The 15,282-nt window shown below is 44.4% G+C and overlaps 1 protein-coding gene across 1 annotated transcript in view; it reads left to right on the forward strand.

The window, feature by feature from the left end:
• Positions 1 to 15,282, forward strand: part of LOC139250578 (mediator of RNA polymerase II transcription subunit 28-like) — a 34,198-nt gene that overhangs the window by 9,250 nt on the left and 9,666 nt on the right. Inside the window, exon 3 of the mRNA XM_070872978.1 lies at positions 2,619 to 2,685. Within this exon, the coding sequence (XP_070729079.1) occupies positions 2,619 to 2,685 (67 nt within the window). The remainder of the gene's footprint in view (positions 1 to 2,618; positions 2,686 to 15,282) is intronic.

Here is a 15,282-nt window from a genome sequence, read left to right on the forward strand (position 1 = left end):
AATGATCGGCCGCCGCCTCTCCCTCTCAGCGAGCCGGGACCTGGGCTCATCAGCCACCGCCTCTCTCCCTCAGCGGGCGGGGCCTTGGGCTCATCGACCGTCGCCTCTCTCCCTCTCAGCGAACCGGGCCTGGGCTCATCGGCCGCCTCCTCTCTCCCTCTCAGTGGGCGGGGCCTGGTCTCATTGGCCGCCGCCTCTCTCCCTCTCAGCGGGCGGGTCCTGGTCTCATTGGCCACCGCCTCTCTCCCTCTCAGCGGGCGGGGCCTGGTCTCATTGGCCGCCTCCTCTCTCCCTCTCAGCGGGCGGGGCCTGGTCTCATTGGCCGCCTCCTCTCTCCCTCAGCGGGTGGGGCCTGATCTCAGCGGCAGCTGTCGACATCCTCACACAGCCGTTCGGGAGGGGGAAAGCAGAGGTTCGAGTTGGGACTGGAGCTGCCAGTTTCTCAGCTCGAACCCACTATTACACGACGGTGTATTTTTCCTTTTATCTTTTTTTAAATTGATTTTCTTTTCAAGGGCTCTGTCAAAAATTAAAATGAGGCTACGAACCTTTGGTTGAGAACCCCCAGGGCACATTGTGCATATTCCAGTCTTGGGTTTGTAGAGTGTTGATGCAATCTAAGGTATTGGATATCAGGTGCAGGATCTGGGTATGGACTGCTGTCAGAGGAAGGTACTGGACACTCTGAGTTTGCTATCTTAGTGAAAGGCACTGTGCACGGTTCTAGTCTCCATATTGCAAAAAGGATATAGAAGCACTGGCGAAGAATGGTACAAGAACTGAGAGGATATAACTATTAGGAAAGAGAATACTGAAAGGTGACCCTGATAGAGGTCTTTAGCATTATGAAGGAATTCGATAGGGTAGATGTAGAGATGTAGAAAAGATGTTTCCACTTATGGGGGAGTCCAAAACTAGGGGCCATGAATAGAAGATAAGAACATAAGATAACCACTAATAAATCTAATAAGTAATTCAGGAGAAATTCTGTACTTGGAGAGTGGTAAGAATGTGGAACTTGGTACCACATGCAGTGGTTGAGGCAATTAGCATGGATGCATTTAAGGAGAAGCTAGATAAGTACATGAGGGAGAATGGAATAGAAGGGTATGTTTATAAGGAAAGATGAAGTAAGTTGGGAGGAGGCTCATGTGGAGCATAAACACTGGCATAGACCTGTTGGGTCGAATGTTTATGCTGTATAATTCTGTGATATTACTATGTTCTTTTATTCGGTATCTCTTGGCTCTGAGATTCCTTTGTCTCTGCCCTGTCTTCTGCCAGTCTTCTTTGCTTTCTGCTATCCAGTACATATTGGCTTTAAAACCTTGACCTGGAAGAGTTCTTTGTTGATTCAATCTGCTTCTTTACTGGTCCATATTTTATCTCACTTCTTTCATTATTATTATTTATTATAGACGGTCCCTCGTATCGAGGATAACTTGCGTCCATGCCTAAAGGGGATAAGTTTTCAGGTGTTTCAGTGAAGGACCTAATATTCCAGGTCCCGAACTACATCCTGAAGGGTGGAGGATGCCTGTGTGTGGATTTTTTTTACCGTGTAGTGGCCATTGCACACCAACCACCATACAGGCTTGACCGAGCTAGCTCTTGGTCCAGTGACAAGGATTAACCAAGATGACTGGAGACCAGCTCTGCATAGAGGGAGTGCAACAAAGGTTCACCAGACTGATTCCAGGGATGGGAGGATTGTCCTATGAGGAGGGATTGAGTAGACTAGGCCTATATTCTCTAGAGTTTAGAAGAATGAGAGGTGATCCCATTGAAACATACAAAATTCTTACAGGGCTTGACAGGGTAGATGCAGGGAGGATGTTTCCTCTAGCTGACGAGTCCAGAACCAGTGGTCAGAGTCTCAGAATAAGGGGTCAGCCATTTAGGACGGCAGCGGTTCAAGGCGGAGGCTCACCACCACCTCCTCAAGGGCAATTAGGGATGGACAGTAAATGATGGCCTTGCCAGTGATGTCCGTATCCCAGGAATGAACAAAAAAAGGTACAAATCATACAACATGTAGATTAATATAGTAGGTGGTCCATGCACCTCTCCAACCTCTTGAGATCAATACCTTTCCTTTCCCTTTTTGTGAATTGACATGGCTAGTCATCAGAATATAAGAACGTAAGGATTAGGAGCAGGAGTAGGCCATTCGGCCCCTTGAGCCTGCTCCACCATTCAATAAGATCATGGCTGATCTTCTACCTCAACACACTCCTGCACTATCCCCATATCCCTTGATTCCCTTAATATCCAAAAATCTATCGATCTCTGTCTTGAATATAATCAAAGACTGAGCCTCCACAACCCTTTGGAGCAGATAATTCCAAAGATTCACCACCCACTGAGTGAAGAAGTTTCTCACTTCTGAGTGTCTGCTGGCTGCTGTTCCAACTTATCTATTAAATGATTTCTCTTCTGATGTGTTCAATAATCTATTTCACAAATATTTTCCCTTCGCCTTTTGTTGCTCGATTTCCGCTGAATCCTTGAATCTTATGCCTGCAGTTGTAATCGGATATGAAAGTGCCCTTACACTAGATTGTTTCTGTTGACTAAATGTTGGAAAATTGGAAGCAATAATTGTGAATTTCTTGTAGGCATGCTTTGCATCACTGGTCAGTCAAGACTATGTGAATGGTACTGATCAAGAAGAAATTCGAACAGGTGAGATTCCCTTGAAGAATGCATGCAATGATATAAAATATGTTTGCACAACATGAATCTTTTAGTTCAGTTAACAAAATCAGACTGTCTATGCACTCATCGGTGTTACATTGCATAGTTTAAGGGAAGTGTTAAATTCTGTGTGAATCAAGGCATATTATTTTAAAAAGTAACTTGTATTCAGACCTGAGATGCAGCGGGTGAATTAATTATGAAAGCTCTTAATATAATGGCCTAAAAATTGCAGTCAGCATAGCACTTGCCTGGTGCGAGGCCCCACCTGTAGACTTGCAGTTCGGCGCTGCAGAGTTGTGCGTAACGTATTACATCACTGAGCACAGCATACAGCCTATGTGTAAGCGAAGATGCACCCACTTCTTTCAACCTGCAGCATTGAAATTACCTTTTTAAAGATTTTTAAATCATTTTAACAATTTTTAATTAAATAGCAAATTGTTCCTTAATAAATTTATAGATGCAAGTATTTTAGAGAACATTCACTACATATTTCATTGCGAGATAGTTACTGAATACATTTAACGAAAACAATTAAAGAAGTTAGAATTGTTGGAAAAATATGTAGACTGCACAATTGCCAAAACTAGTACTTATTTCATATATCAGCATTTTGTTATAATTATGTAACAAAATACCAACATATTGATTTTTGAAATGCAGTATCTATATAGAAACCCTTTGTTATTGAGTCTTGTACACAATCATGTTTCACAGACAATATCAACATCTTTGCCGTAACTTTTTTTTTATTGGCATCTCCGACTCAAATTTTAAAAGTTCCTATATTGCATAGTAGAAACATAGAAAATAGGTACAGGAGTAGGCCATTCGGCCCTTCGAGCCTGCACCACCATTCAATAAGATCATGGCTGATCATTCCTTCAGTACCCCTTTCCAGATTTCTCTCCATACCCCTTGATCCCTTTAGCCGTAAGGGCCATATCTAACTCCCTCTTGAATATATCCAATGAACTGGCATCTACAACTCTCTCTGGCAGGGAATTCCACAGATTAACAACTCTCTGAGTGAAGAAGTTTTTCCTCATCTCAGTCCTAAACGGCCTGCCCCTTATCCTAAGACTGTGTCCCCTGGTTCTGGACTTCCCCAACATCGGGAACATTCTTCCCGCATCTAGCCTGTCCAGTCCAGTCAGAATCTTATATGTTTCTATGAGATCCCATCTCATCCTTCTAAACTCCAGTGTATAAAGGCCCAGTTGATCCAGTTTCTCCTCATATGTCAGTCCAGCCATCCCGGGAATCAGTCTGGTGAACCTTCGCTGCACTCCCTCAATAGCAAGAACATCCTTCCTCAGATTAGGAGAGCAAAACTGAACACAATATTCCAGGTGGGGCCTCACCAAGGCCCTGTACAACGCAGCAAGACTTCCCTGCTCCTATACTCAAATCCCTTTGCTATGAAGGCCAACATACCATTTGCCGCCTTCACCGCCTGCTGTACCTGCATGCCAGCTTTCAATGACTGATGAACCATGACACCCAGGTCTTGCTGCACCTCCCCTTTTCCTAATCTGCCGTCATTCAGATAATATTCTGCCTTCGTGTTTTTGCCCCCAAAGTGGATAACCTCACATTTATCCACATTATACTGCATCTGCCATGTATTTGCCCACTCGCCTAACCTGTCCAAGTCACCCTGCAGCCTCTTGGCATCCTCCTCACAGCTCACACTGCCACCCAGTTTAGTGTCATTTAGTAGGACATCACTGTTGCTTCCATTTGCAGTGAAACTCTTTCGACTACAGGGAAATACTTCAGTTGCTGCGTTAGGTTTGCAACACTGATCTTTGATGGTATTGGATGGTAGTTATGAGTTCAGTCTTTTGAGAGATGCATCAGTTGCCTGGTATTATAATCATGATGCCATTCCTCTCAGATTTGTTCTATCTCCTCCTGTGATTGAAATTCTCGTCGTGCCTGCTTTCTGTCATAAGTACGCTCCCTATTCATTTTACCTAGCTCTGACTTGAGTCCTTTAAACCCGGTCTCCAAACTAGGTGGTGATGTTACTTACCGCTGAGCAGTCTTTAAGGACCTAAAATGAGTCCTGTGGCCTGATGCTGACTGTCTATTCCCTGTTGCCACCTCTCATGGCTGCCATCCACAAGCCAACACTGTCTGCCATTCGCCTTTCTCTGAGCTCTACTGCGCATGCGTGGCCATTTCAGCGACGTCCAGAACGTCAGTTTTTTTTCCCCACACATGCGCAGAAAGCCCGGCTCCTTTTTCCAGCGCAGACCACAGGCTCCACCCCATGAGGTGACCGGCCACGCTGCCCGGCTGCAGATTGCAGCACAAACATCAGGGAAACTTCCGACATTTTTTTCTGGCACATTTATTTACCTAAATAAGTGGCGCAACTCTGGCAATATGTCAGAAAACGGGCTCGGGGAAAATTGAGCCCATGGTAATGACATGACTCTCAATTACTATAACTTTAAGTGGCAGAATAAAATATAACTGTGTACATATACTTTCCAATTACTTTAAAAATTAACACAATTCAAATTTCATTGAATGCAGACCAGAACAAATGTTGCTTTTCCTTTTCTTCCTCGCCATCTTCTTCCTTCGTTAATCTTTTGTAAAGTCCTGTGATTAAGGCTACAGCACCTACCTAAAGTATGGTGAGTGCATTCACATTTGCAAAAAAAACGGCGCAAATACTGGGAAAAATTGAGCCTCATGCCTAAATGATATTTATTACTTGATCAAATTATGTTTGGTGGGTAATATAGTTTAAGCATGTTGCAATTCTGAGCTTGGTTTTTCAGGTTTATCAGACCTTAATCGAATTCTAAAATATCTGCTCCAATACCCACTTTTTATACCTTTTTCCTTACCTCTTCTACGTGATCATTTGCATGTTTCATAAAATTATTGAGTTGTCCCTTCAAGGCCTTCTAATACAACAAGTTGTATTTAAATAGCACCTTTATGTCGTAAAACGACCCAAGGCCCTTCACAGGAGTGTGATGAGGCAAAAATTTGGCACCAAGCCACACGAGAAATTACAGCAGATAACCAAAAGCTTGGTCAAAGAGAGGTTTTAAGGAGCATCTTAAAGGAGGGCGGAGAGGGAGGGAGTTCCAGAGCTTAGGGCCTAGGCAGCTGACAAATCTACAGCAAGTAATACAAAAAAACACAGTACAGAAAATATAGAGGGGAAGCAGAAAGGAAGACAGACAGAGACCAAGGGGAAACAGTAAAGGATTTTATAAACATACAAGTGAAAGAATGGATAAAGAAAGCTTAGGTCTAATAAGAGGTGACAAAGGATAACTTCTCACGGAGGTGAAGGCATGAGAGAAATATTAAATGAGTACTTTGCCTTGTTTTTTAATGAAAAAAAGTGCAATAGTGGAATGAAAACATACAAGAGGAGGTGGAGCAATTGGATAGGCTAACTATAGATAAGGAAGTAGCACTGAAAAAGCTGGAACTCAAAGTGGAAGAGGCACTGGACCTTGATGGCAAGCATTTGAGAATGCTGTAGAAAGTCAGAGCAAATAGCAAAAGCTTGACCACAATCTTTTGAACATTCTTGGATATGGAAAGTCGAGGGAGAGGTTGTCAATGCAACACCTCGGTTTAAAAATGGAGAAAGCAGTAAACTGGATGACTATAGATCAGTCTGCCCAACATCAATAGTGCGTTAGCATCTAGGGCCATAATATGGGATTGAAGTAATACTTAGAAAAACCCGGGTTTAATTATGGACAACCAACAGAGATGGGTAAAAGACAAGTCATGTCTCTCAAATGTAATATAGTTTTTTGAGGAAATAATTGATAAAGAAAATGTAGTGAATGTTCAATAAGGTGCTACAAAGTAAGCTTGTTGATAAAATTAAGCTTTAGATAAACAACTCTTTAAAAGTTTCTAAGAAAAGGATTAATCAGAATGATTTGAAGTCTGCTAATGTTATACTGCTATTGATTTTTCTTTAAATTGTAGTAATATCCTTTAGCTTTTGCCTGTTAAGTGAGGAAACACGTCAATTTAGATGCAGTGGTCACTGAACTGTTGAATTAAGACTGGCCTTGAAGCAATGGTCAGTTTAGACAATAAATCTGATTATTAAATCACTGGAATGTTTTTCAAAGGCAGAGAAGCTTCATTTGTTCATCTGGAATGCAAAGATAACCTCCGGCTACTATTCTCTACTGCTAACCGTCTTCTTAAACCCCTCTTCCCTGTCTCCACCACACTCACCTCCACCAACAAGTGCGAGGAGCTCATGGACTTCTTTGTCTGAAAGATTGAGATCATCCGATCAGCTGCCTCTGCCACTTCCCTTCCTTCCCCTCCCTAACCCACCAGGCCAAACTTCCTCTGAGGTTTTCCCCTGAACTTGCATCTTTCTCCAGTCTCTCTCTCATCTCACCTCTTGACCTCCACGCTCATCTTGTCCATGAGACTCATTTCTTGCTCCCTTGACCCTATTCCCACTAAATTGCTGAACACCCAACTTCCTTTTCTGGCTCCCATGTTAGCTAACATTGTTAACAGTTCTCTCTCCTCAGGTACTGTCCCCCCCTCGTCTTCAAATCTGCCATCATCACCCTTGCCCATCTGTACCGTAACTCAATGTTTGAAGCCCTTCAATCTGGTTTCTGCCCCTGCCACAGTACGGCTCTCAGACAAAGGCAACGATCCCTCCTTGTCCTTCTTGACTTGTCTGCGGCTTTGAAACGGTTGACCACTCTATCCTTCTCCAATGTCTCTCTACCGTTGTCCAGCTGGGTGGGACTGCACTCACCTGGTTCCACTCTTGCCTATCTAATCGTAGCCAGAGAATTACCTGCAGCGGCTTCTCTTCAAGCCCACGTATCATTATCTCTGGTGTCCCCCCAAGGATCTATCCTTGGCCCCCTCCTATTTCTCATCTATATGTTTCCCCTTGGCAACATCATCCGAAAACACAGCATCAGTTACCACATGTACGCTGACAGCACCCAGCTCTACCTCACTACCACTTCTCTCGACCCCTCCTCAGTCTCTAAATTGTCAGACTGCTTGTCCAACTTCCAGTTCTGGATGAACAGAAATTTCCTCCAATTAAATATTGGGAAGACAAAGCCATTGTTTTTGATCCCCGCCACAAACTCCGTTCCCTAGCCACTGACTCCATCCCTGCCCCCAACTTCTGTCTGAGGCTGAACCACACTGTTCGCAACTTGGTGTTATATTTGACCTTAAAGTGAGCTTTCGACCACATACCCGCGGCATAATTAAGACTGCCTATTTCCACCTCTGTAACATTGCCCGTCTTCGCCCTTGCTTCAGCTCATCCGCTGCTGAATTCCTCATCCATGCCTTTGTTACCTCTAGACTTGACTATTCCAATGCACTCCTGGCTGGCCTCCCACATTCTACCCTACGTAAACTAGAGGTGATCCAAAACTCGGCTGCCCGTGTCCTAATTCGCACCAAGTCCTGTTCACCCATCACCCCTGTGCTCGCTGACCTACATTGGCTCCCGGTTAAGCTTCACCTCGATTTCAAAATTCTCATCCTTGTTTTCACATCTCTCCATGGCCTCACCCCTCCCTATCTCTAATCTCTCCCCCCGAGATGTCTGCGCCCCTCTAATTTTGCCCTCTTGAGCATCCCTGATTATAATCGCTCAACCATTGGTGGCCGTGCCTTTTGTTGTATAGGCTCTAAGCTCTGGAATTCCCTGTCTAAACCTCTCCGCCTCTCTATCTCTCTTTCCTCCTTCAAGACGCTTCTTAAAACCTATCTTTTTGACCAAGCTTTTGGTCATCTACCCTAAATTATTCTTATGTGGATCGGTGTCAAATTATTTGTCTCATAATACTCCTGTGATGAGCTTTGGGATGTTTCACTACGTTAAAGGCGCTATATAAATACAAGTTGTTGGAGGTGCTTAGTACTGCACTGAATTGTCAGCCTAGATTATTTGCTCTTTTGGATGAGATGTTAAACCAAGGCCCCATCTTTCCTTCAGAGTGAATCATAGAATCATAGAAATTTACAGCACGGAAGGAGGTCATTTTGGCCCATCGTGTCCGCGCCAGCTGACCAATAGCTATCCAATCTAATCCCACATCGCAGCTCTAGGTTACGGCACTTTGAGTGCACATCCAAGTATCTTTTAAATGTGGTGAGGGTTCCTGTCTCTACCACCCTTTCAGGGAGTGAGTTCCAGACTCCCACCACCCTTTGCGTGAAGAAATTTCCCCTCGTATCTCCTCTAAACCTCTCTCCAATTACTTTAAATCTATGCCTCCTGGTTGATGACCCCTCTGCCAAGGGAAACAGGTCCTTCCTATCCACTCTTTCCAGGCCCCTCATCATTTTATACACCTCAATCAAGTCTCTCCATAGCCTCCTCTGTTCCAAAGAAAACAGACCCAGCATCTCCAATCTTTCCTCATAGCCAAAATTCTCCAGTCCAACATACTTGTAAAACTCCTCTGCACCCTTTTCAGTGTAATCACATCTTTCCTGTAATGTGGTGACCAGAACTGCACACAATATTCCAGCTGCGGCCTAACCAGTGTTTTATACAGTTCAAGCATAACCCCCTTGCTCTTGTATTCCATGTCTCGACTTACAGGTTGAGCGTCCAAATCTGGAGTTCCAGAATCTGGAATGTTCCGGAATTCGGACTCTGGGACGATCCGTGGCAGGATCGTCCGGAATCTGTAAAATATTCCGGAATCCAGGCCAGACGACCCTGCCGACCTTGGGGCCTCGCCACCGCCCTTGCCTTGGGGCCTCGCTGCCGCCCCGCCCGATGACCTCCTGGGCGGGGCTGGCGACCCAAACAGCTCCTCGGAGAGCACCCCCCCTTCTGACGTTCCGAAATTCGGAAATACCCGAACCTGGGCTCGGGTGTTTACGGACGTCAAACACGTTCCGAAGTCCTGAAAAACACGAAAACCGGCTCGGCTTCAGTCTCTCGGTTGTCGGATTTGGGACGCTCAACTATATTCCATATGCCTTCTTAACCATCTTATCTACCTGGCCTGCTACCTTCAAGGATCTGTGGACCTGCACTCCATCGTCAGTTTGTTCCTCAACACCTTTCAGTGCAGTACCATTTAATGTGTATTCCCTTGCCTTGTTAGACTTCCCCAAATGCATTACCTCACACTTATTCGGATTGAATTATTTTTCCCTGTTCTTCCCACCTGCCCAGTACATGGATATCTTCCTGCAGTCCGCAGTTTTCTTCTTCGTTATCAACCACATGGCCAATTTTAGTATCATCTGCAAACTTCTTAATCATACCCCCAACATTTAAGTCCAAGTCATTAATATATACCACAAAAAGCAAGGGACCCAGCACTGAGCCCTGCGGAGCACCACTGGATACAGCCTTCCAGCCACAAAAACACCCATCAACCATTACCCTTTGTTTTTTTTCGAACAGCAACAAGCCACGTTTGCAGCTAAATCAGACAAACGTGCTCCAGATCTGACACTGAAGTGCAAACAAAAACCACGAGAGGTGTGCCCACTGTTAGTTTAAAATTGTGCACCGTTTACATAATTTCCATGGGCAAAGCACCATATGCTCAAATGGCGTACAATCTTTCACTTTCTTTTGATTTAAAAATCTCACTCTTAACATTTCCTGATAGTGACAGCCCTGTAATATTTACATGGCAAGATAAAACTTTAAAAACCTACCAAAATCCTGTAATCCTTCAGAAGTGCTTCAGCTCTCGTTATGGTACTATTGAATAAGATTGATGTCTATGTTGTGGCCGTGTAGATAAATATAGCTGCATTATGCAGTGCAGTAAAGCGCTTAAAAGAGCAACACACCTGGAATTCATGAGCAACAATAACAAATGGAAGAAGCTCAAGTCGTCTTCAGCCTCACTGGACATTTAAAGGAGGAAATGCCTTGATCTTGTATTATTTTGAATGTACTTCTTACATTTCACACTTAAATGAAATTAAGTATTACTTTAGCATCGTATGGCGCAGGAGGACGCCATTCGGCCCATTGCGACTGTGCCGGCTCTTTGAAAGAGCTATCTAAATAGTTCCACTCCCCCTCCTCTTTTCCCGTAGCCCTGCAAATTATTTTTCTTTAAGAATAGATCCAATTCCATTTTGAAAGTTAAAAGGGAATTTATGCACATTTTTTTAAAATCCCATGTTTTTCTCCTCCTGTTCTCAGACCATTAAAGAAAAAATCTACTCTGCCTCCCAGATCCCTCTTTACTGATGTATTTGTAAAAGGTACTAGAAACCTTTTCTGCTGCCTGAGCTGAGAGTCTGGAGCTCTCTGGTTTGTCTTATAAAAAAAAATGTTAAAAAAAATAAACACACATCTCAATCTTCATTTGAGAGGAGGAAGAAAGAGAGAGGGAGTGCCAGCATTAATGATGCACTTTAAGAACCAGCCAAACCATTATTGAGCTTTAATAGCGAGTCCATGTTGGAAAAGGAAATCATTATTTTGGTTGTCGTTATGTCACTCTCTTTCGCTGTTGCAGTCTCGTTTTACAGCGAGTCTTATTTTGATCAGAAATAACTCATTTAAAAAAATAATTAAATCACAGCATGCTGGAGTGGGTGAGTGCAGGACGGGCTGTTTGTGCAGAGAGAGGGTCAGACACCGAGCTGGCTCAGCATCATGCGCTCGCTCTCTTGCTCCGGGTGTGTGGTCGGTCCGTGTTTCACTGGACAGTTACGATGGCTGGTATCTGACATTTTCACAGTGCGTCCAAGATCTTCTCCCCCCGGACAATTCTACATGATAAAATTGCCAAACTTTGCTGCACACTTATCCTCCACTTGTTCATTTAGCCGCTCATCTTCGTTGGCTCTGGCAGTTTAAAATATTTAAAGCGGCTTTCACACTGATTATAACAGTGTCTTTTGCTGAAGTGGCATTCTCCACCAACCAAAAAAATCCTTCTCGAAGCCATCAACCAATGCACAGCACTGTCACGTGATTGCAGAGACCTGGTCTGCGGCAAGTCTATTTTTGATTGGCTATCTTTTTTCGCCCCTTACCCCGTTTGCCCAAATGGTTTCAATGCTCGCACAGGGTCGGTTAGATTCAAATCTGAAGCTGTTTCCGGTGCAGCAGAGCGGCACGGTTCGCAATCCGAGATCGCGAGTTGGTATAAATTTTTATTAAAAAGCTCGGGTCTCGCGATTCATTCATTATTGCTGTTCCCTTTCCTTTTCAGTTTTTATATTGAGTCTGATTGTTATAGGCATTGTTTCATATATGTCCCCCAACTGCCTGCAGCTAATTATAGATTGTCCTTTTTTACTATTGTAGCCTGATTAAAACTATAATCAATCTTTGTTTATGTAACTTTTTGTTATAAAAACTGTAGTTTGATATTTGCTTAGACATAATTTGAAATTACACATCTATCCTCTGATCTAGGACCATCTAAGGTAATTTTGAACAATGTAATTTAAAACCCTCGTTGCAAACATTTCGTCTTGGGCCATTTTCAGGAACAGTGCAACTCCTTTGACAGAGTAATGGGAATACTGGTCTGCATCGGTGATTATCCATTCAGTGTGCTCCAGATTCAAAATTGTTGCACGAGGGGCAGTTACTGAGTGGGAGATGGGCATTGCTCACAACGGGGGCGGGGAAGAGGAGAAGCTAAAGAACCAGTTGTTCTGCTTTAATTTGGCCCTTTCGACTGAGTGTAATGTAGCCAAGTTTGCTGATACAAAGATGGGTGGTAAAGCAAATTGTGAGGAGGACACAGAAAATCTGCAAAGGGATAGAGACAGGCTAAGTGGGCAAAAATTTGGCAGATGGAGTAAAATGTGGGAAAACTTTGGCAGAAATAATAGAAAAGCAAATTATAATTTAAATGGAGAAAAATTTGCGAAGTGCTGCAGTACAGAGATACCTGGGTCCTTGTGCATGAAACACAAAAAGTTAGTATGCAGGTACAGCAAGTAATCAGGAAGGCAAATTGAATGTTGGCCTTTATTGCAAAGGGGATGGAGTATAAAAGCAAAGAAATCCTGCTACAACTGTACAGGGTATTGGTGAGGCCACACCTAGAGTACTGCGTACAGTTTTGGTCTCCGTATTTAAGGAAGGATATACTTGCATTGGAGGCTGTTCAGAGAAAGTTCACTAGGTTGATTCTGAAGATGAGGGGGTTGACTTAAAGGGTAGGTTGGGCCTATACACATTGGAGTTCAGAAGAATGAGAGATGATCTTATCGAAACATAAAATAATGAAGGGGCTCGACAAGGTGGATGCAGAGAGGGATATTTACACATGGGGAAACTAAAACTAGAGGACATAGTCTTAGGGCTGGCCTTTCCCCTGATGATTGTTGGGCTATTGCCCATCTATCGTCCAAATATGCAGGCTATCGCCCATTTTACCTTAAAAGTGGAAAGTTGGGCCGGAACATTGTCCAAAGATTGCCGACCCAACTTTCAGCGCACAAGAATTTCACATCGCCGAGGTGATCGCCCACCGCAACTTTCACCACATTGCCAGGCTGATCGCACACCGAGAAGATCGCTGGAGAAAAACTGCTCCTGACTGACACTGTTCGGCAGGACTCGGCACTACGGACGCAATTTTGAACATCTGAGGAAGTGAGGCTGCTTGAAGGGGCTTATGAGGAGAATGAATTTGAGTTATTTTAAGGGCCTCACTAACTCTTTGGCAATCATTACTCATATTTCTATTTATTGAGGACAAAATTTAGGGCATTTATAGCAATAGCTATGGTATCTGTAACTTCTCTACCATTATTGATGAATAATCACATGCTGCAGACTAAGATGGGAGAAGGTATATTGAAGAGCATTATGTGCCCAATCAAAGAGATGGCAGATTGCTGCGGAGGAGGAGACCTGACACCCGACTAACTTAGAGAAAAGCAATCATGCCTGAACTTGTCCGATAACACGTGCCTTAGGAGGCTGCGCTTCTGAAAGCAGCTCACCGCTGAGATATGCCAGCGCATCAAGGGAGATCTGCAGCCTACCAGCACCATCAGGACCGCACTGCCCGTTGAGGTAAAGGTTACTGCGGCACTTTCCTTCTATACATCGGGCTCCTTTCAGGCCTCAGCTGGTGACATTTGTGGTATCTCTCAGCACGCCACACATTGCTCCATTCAACAGGTGACTAAAGCTCTTTACGCTCGCAGGATGGACTTTATAAATTTCCCTATGACCAGCGAGGCACAGACCGAGAGGGCTTTGGGGTTCTCGAATAGCAAACTTCCCCAAGGTGCAGGGAGCAATAGATTACGCACATTGCTCTGAGAGCACCTTTACAGGATGCAGAGGTGTTTTCATAACCGAAAGGGATTCCACCCCCTGGATGTACAGCTTGTTGTCGACCACAACCAAATGATGGCAGTAAATGCTCATTCTCCAGGAAGCATCCATGATGCGCATATCTTGCGTGGCAGCACTGTCTCTGACCTGTTTAACAGTCAGCCACAAGGTCACGGTTGGATGCTGGGAGATAAAGGATATGGCCTTGCCAGCTGGCTCATGACTCTCCTGCGTAATCCCCAGATGGAAGCCGAGAAGCGCTACAACAAAATCCATATAGCTACACGCAATATCATCAAAGACGGGAGTGCTGAAGCAGCGCTTCAGATGCCTGAACCACTCTGGAGGCAGCCTACAATACCACCCTGAGCAGGTCGCTGAGTTCATCGTGGTGTGCAGCATGTTGCATAACCTTGCTATAAGGAGAGAACAACAATTGCCAGATGGGGCTGCCGGTCCACCTCAGGAGAGAGGACAGGAGGAGGATGACTAGGACCTCAGGGAGGGCAATCAGCCTGGCGATGAACCCACCCACCCACCCACAAGACTGGAAAAGTCCTATGGGAGTTAAGCAGCTGCAAAACTCTTGTCAGCAACTCATAAATGAACGTTTTGCATGAATTTACATTGGTGACAGTTACAGAAAGACAACAGTTGCAGTTGCATTACATTTCATCCTTGCCTGGCCATTGTTTTCCAACAATTGTATTCATGTTTTACCTTACCGTACGTTATTATAAGACACTTGACAACAATTGTAAAATGCAATAAAATATTTAAATTATTGAACAATTTAAAAATTTTTTAACTCTATACACCCCCCCCCCCCCACTCCCAACAGTCACCCAACAATAAATTTAAAATACAACAACAACGAGAACCCTCCCCCGGCTCTACCTGCGGTCAGGCTTCCTTCCAGATAACTTCCCCCCCCCCTCCACGTACCTTAACTCCCCGTTGTAATCGGGTAACGGACCAGGACGACTTGCAGTAGATGACCTCAAGGGCTGGTGGTGGTGGGGGTAGTGACGGTGGCAGAATCCTTTCAGGGGGTGGAGGAGGAGAAGACGTTTCTGATGAACTGACTTCTGAGCCACAAGGAAGTTCTTCCTCCTGACTCGCATCTGTGCTGACGGTTGTTGGGACGGTACCTTGGAGTGCAGTGTCGTCTCCTGACAGTATCGCATGCTGCAAGGCATGGATGGCGGGGTCTGTTGGCCCATTGCCACAATCATCCGCTCCATACCCTCCGATATGCGAGCGGACATCCTGACAATGTT

Source organism: Pristiophorus japonicus, unplaced genomic scaffold (assembly GCF_044704955.1).
Source record: "Pristiophorus japonicus isolate sPriJap1 unplaced genomic scaffold, sPriJap1.hap1 HAP1_SCAFFOLD_393, whole genome shotgun sequence".
NCBI classification, from domain to species: Eukaryota; Metazoa; Chordata; class Chondrichthyes; family Pristiophoridae; genus Pristiophorus; species Pristiophorus japonicus.